Here is a 5,000-nt window from a genome sequence, read left to right as displayed (position 1 = left end):
GTGATTGTTCCCGTATGCTTGAGCACCATCAACTTGTCTCGTGCTCGAAACTCGACATTCTCGGGAAAGAATTGCGCCTTGAATTCTCTTTTGAACTCTTCCCAAGTGTCGATCCTGCAACGTCCCTTGGCTATCTCGTCCGTCTTCCTTCGCCACCATAGCAAGGCGTCCTCGGCCAAGTACATTGCTGCCGTCTCCACCATGTCCTCTTCTACTTCAAGCCCCATAGCTTTGAAGTATCTCTCCATGTGCCATAGGAAATTTTCCACTTCTTTGGCATCCCTGGCACCATTAAAGCACTTAGGGTCAGGTATCCTTACCTTAGGTGCTGCTAGGCTTGGCCTGCTCTCCATGTTGGCCACCACCTTTTCCATCACTAGGTATCTTGATTTGAAGTCTTCGAACTCAGCACGCATCCTCTCCGTGGATTGGCGCATACTGTCCATGTCCCGCTTCAAGACATCCACCATCGTCTCCACTGACTTCTCGATCCCATCGATAGCATCTTGTTGACGATCGAGGATGTTTGTCACGTCCCCACAGAACTCTTCCGACTTCTCGATACGTAACGCCATCATGTCCAGCCTCTCCTCGATAGCTACAAATCTTGCCTCCATGGAAGAAGCCTCTCGGTCTGCCGACTTCTCTCGTGCAGCCTTTCCTCCCTTTGTCTTGGGCCGTCCCTCCTTCCTGGCAGCATCTTGTGGCACATTCTCGATCTCGCTCGACATGGTTCCGACGTAGCTCTGATACCACTTGTCACGGGGTAAAATCTCGACTATGCTGTTTACTCCGTGCGGCACTTGTGTAGCTTCTCTTCCTGCACAAGTCTAAGCCTTTTGAACTTGGATGCCTATGTAACTAAGACTAATAGGCTGCTCCAACACTATATGATTGAACAAAGAAAGCTTCTAAGTATGCACAAGAACACTCTAAGAGAAAATTCCAAGCTTTATTGCTTATGAAAAACTCTTTACAAGTGGGCACACTTCCCAAGTCACTCACTCTCTTGGATACCAACTTGGTTGCTCTCAACTTGTTCTCTAACTTGTTGATTTACAAATGAGGGTCTCACCCCTATTTATACTACTTTGCCTATACAATGGATGGCTAGGATTAAGCCACTTGGGTTGCATCTAATGGCTAGGAAGCTTCCTAGGATTTTTCTAGAAAACTTGGGCTCCAAGCAACTCTAGAAGTCTCCTCCAAAATATCTTCTCCCATCCTCTAGAGAACTCCATTGGATTGGGCCAAAGAGGGAGCATGATGCCTTCAACTAAGCACAAAACAGCCCAGCCCAAGTGTGCTGTCTAGGCTGCTGTTCTGAGCTCCCGGGCTGCTGTTTTGGGCTGGTCTGCTGAGCTAATAAGCTGCTGTCCCGGCCTGAGTGTTGCTGCTGGTTGGTGCACTCAAGTGTGGCCTGTTTGGGCTGCCCCTTGGGGCTAATATGTGGCTGTCCCGGGCCACCTGAGCTGCTTGATGGGGCCGCGAATTTTGGTCCGTGACAGCCCGCTCACTAAAATGTCCATGCCTTGGTGTCCCGCAAAGGGTGTTGGAACGCACCAAGTCCCACTAAGATGTCCCTGCCTTGGTGTCCCGCAAAGGGTGTTGGAGCGCACCAAGTCCCAATAAGATGTCCCTGCCTTAACGCACCCACGTCCCGACCCTTGGTGCCTAAGAAGCATAAGATGGCCCATGTGATGTCCCATGCCACGACCCTTGACGCCTAAGAATGTCCCATGCCCCGACCCTTGACGCCTAAGAATGTCCCATGCCGCGACCCTTGATGGCTAAGAATGTCCCATGCCGCGACCTTGCTGGCTCAGGCATCCCAGGATGCGTCCCAGGCCGTCCCGTGCGCGTCCCGTGCCGTCCCATGGCGTCCCGAGCCTTACCAAGGCCGTCCCGTGCGCGTCCCAGGCCGTCCCATGGCGTCCCGAGCCTTACCAAGGCAGTCCCAGGCCGTCCCATGGCGTCCCCTGCTGTCCCATGGCGTCCCGAGCCTTACCAAGGCCGTCCCATGGCGTCCCGAGCCTTACCAAGGCCGTCCCGAGGCTTACCAAGGCCGTCCCATGGCGTCCCGAGCCTTACCAAGGCCGTCCCGAGGCTTACCATGGCCGTCCCATGGCGTCCCGAGCCTTACCAAGGCCGTCCCGTGCGCGTCCCAGGCCGTCCCGTGCGCGTCCCGTGCCGTCCCATGGCGTCCCGTGCCGTCCCATGGCGTCCCGAGCCTTACCAAGGCCGTCCCGAGGCATACCAAGGCCGTCCCTTGCGCGTCCCGTGCTGTCCCGTGCCGTCCTGAGCCTTACAAGGCCGTCGCATGCGCGTCCCGTGCCGTCCGAGCCTCACCAAGGCCGTCCCATGCGCGTCTCGTGCCGTCCCATGGCGTCCCGAGCCTTACAAGGCCGACCCACGCCTTACGAAGGACGTCCCATGCCTTACAAGGCCGTCCCATGCGCGTCCCGTGCCTTACAAGACCGTCCCATGCCTTACGAAGGCCATCCCATGCGCGTCCCATGCCTTAGCAAGGCCGACCCATGCCTTACCAAGGCCGAACCATGCCTTACCAAGGCCGTCCCATCGATCTCGGAGAAAGTACATCATCATGACATCGGAATACGGCCCCAACATCGATCTCGGAGAAAGTACATCATCATAACATCGGATCGGATGTGTGTCCATCGAAGTTCCATCGACACTTCGAGAAGATCGAACATAGCTTCCTAGCATGTTAAAGGTTCGGTGCTAATGGGGACATAAAGATCCCACGACGTTCCAAACGAAAGTAAAGTGTTCCGTGCGTGTGAACTACGTTGTCCCATGTGCCGGCTCTCGACTCCTAAGATGTCCCATGTAAATGCCCTTCGTGGGAAAGAATGTCCCGTGCAACGTCCCTTGATGATCCCCATAAGGTGTCCCATGTGCGTCCCATGATGTCCCATGCGCGTCCCGGGCCGTCCGAGCCTCACCAAGGCCGTCCCATGCGCGTCTCGTGCCGTCCCGAGCTGTGCCGAGGCCGTCCCGTGCTGTCCCATGCCGTCCCGAGCCTCGCCAAGGCCGTCCCGTGCCGTCCGAGCTGTGCCGAGGCCGTCCCGTGCTGTCCCATGCCGTCCCGAGCCTCGCCAAGGCCGTCCCGTGCCGTCCGAGCTGTGCCGAGGCCGTCCCGTGCCGTCCCGTGCTGTCCCATGCCGTCCCGAGCCTCGCCAAGGCCGTCCCATGCGCGTCCCGTGCCGTCCGAGCTGTGCCGAGGCCGTCCCGTGCTGTCCCATGCCGTCCCGAGCCTCGCCAAGGCCGTCCCATGCGCGTCCCGTGCCGTCCGAGCCTCACAATGGCCGTCCCAGGCCGTCCCGTGCCGTGCCATGCGCGTCCCGTGCCGTCCGAGCCTCACCAGGGCCGTGACATGCCGTCCCGAGCCTGACCAAGGCCGTCCCGTGCCTCACCAAGGCCGTCCCTTGCGCGTCCCGTGCCGTCCCGAGCCTCACCAAGGCCGTCCCATTCGCGTCCCGTGCTGTCCCATGCCGTCCCGAGCCTTAGCAAGGCCGTCCCATTCGCGTCCCGTGCTGTCCCATGCGCGTCCCGTGCTGTCCCGTGCCGTCCCGAGCCTGACCAATGCTGTCCCGTGCGCGTCCCATTCTTTTGGCTCGGCTGGCCCGTGCATTCTATGGGGTCGTGGGACATTTCGAAATCCACCCGGGCCATTTCGACTCTCTCTTCATTAATACTATTGAGGTATTATTTATGAATTATTGGAGAAAAGAAACGGAAGAAAATATTTTTTTTTCTATTTTTTATGAATTTTCCGGTGTTTATTCACTTAAAAATTCATAGAAAAATAAATATTTATCGGAATCGCTATTATAATATATCAAAAAAATCCTTGCGAAAAGACCTTTCCAACGAGTATAAGTTTGCTGGATTCCGACGAGTAACGAAGGAGTAAAGGCCCAGTATGCTTGGTTAAAAAATTGATGTTTCCTTGTGAAAATAGGAAAAACAATAACTTTGCACTATAAGGGGGAGGGTTGAGCTCCTTCCCCAGAGCGTGCACAGCACTTGTGCTGGCACGTTCCCTAGTGCTCGCCAAGCACCATAGGGCATCCAAAGGGCAAAGCTCGGCCTACTACATGATGGGAAGCTTCTAATATGTCGGAATACGAAGAGATTTCGTGCGACCCGAAGCTCGGCTCGGGCGTCCCGGCCTGTCCCGAGCTGTGCCGAGCGCGTCCCAGGCCGTCCCGAGCCAAGTCTCGGGCGTCCCAGGCCGGCCCGAGCAAATTCTCGGACGTCCCAGGCCGTCCCGAGCTGTGTCGAGGCCGTCCCAGGGCGTCCCGAGCTGTAGCGAGGGCGTCCCAGGCCGTCCCGAGCCAAGTCTCGGGCGTCCCAGGCCGTCCCGAGCAAAGTCTCGGACGTCCCAGGCCGTCCCGAGCAAAGTCTCGGGCGTCCCAGGGCGTCCCGAGCCGTGCCGAGGCCGTCCCAGGCCGTCCCGAGCTGTGGCAAGGGCGTCCCGGGCCGTCCCGAGCAAAGTCTCGGGCGTCCCATGCCGTCCCGAGCTGTGGCAAGGGCGTCCCAGGCCGTCCCGAGCTGTGCCGAGGCCGTCCCGAGCCTAGTCTCGGGCGTCCCAGGCCGTCCCGAGCTATGGCGAGGGCGTCCCAGGCCGTCCCGAGCCAAGTCTCGGGCGTACCTGGCCGTCCCGAGCTGTAGCGAGGGCGTCCCATGCCGTCCCGGGCTGTCCCATGCGCGTCCCGTGCCGACCCGAGCAACAGCTCGGGCGTCCCGTGCCTCGGCCCTTCCAAGTGGTGCTTCGTCGGACATCTCGATATCCACTCGAGCATTTTCGACCAAACTCCATATGTGGGTGTGTGGGTATTTATCAGGAATATTGGAGAAAGAATCGGGAAAAAAATATTTTTTTTCTATTTTTTTTGAATTTTTAATTGTTTATTCACTTAAAAATTCATAAAAAAATAAATATTTATCGGAATCGCTATTATTATATATCA

The 5,000-nt window shown here is 57.2% G+C and overlaps 1 protein-coding gene across 1 annotated transcript in view; it reads right to left on the bottom strand.

The window, feature by feature from the left end:
* The window catches only part of LOC147529997 (uncharacterized), a 61,221-nt gene extending 59,752 nt beyond the window's left edge, over positions 1-1,469 (bottom strand). Inside the window, exon 1 of the mRNA XM_086651407.1 lies at positions 1-1,469. This exon is cut by the window's left edge and continues 1,325 nt beyond it. Coding sequence (XP_086507533.1) covers positions 1-731 — 731 coding nt within the window. The 5' untranslated portion in view covers positions 732-1,469.
* Between the last annotated feature and the right edge of the window lie 3,531 nt (positions 1,470-5,000).

This window comes from Eschscholzia californica, unplaced genomic scaffold (assembly GCF_041429995.1).
Source record: "Eschscholzia californica isolate CP2 unplaced genomic scaffold, dmEscCali1.0.p SCAF_8, whole genome shotgun sequence".
NCBI lineage: Eukaryota > Viridiplantae > Streptophyta > Magnoliopsida > Ranunculales > Papaveraceae > Eschscholzia > Eschscholzia californica.
Note: the sequence above shows the minus strand (reverse complement) of the source record. Positions and strands in the feature narration are given on the sequence as shown.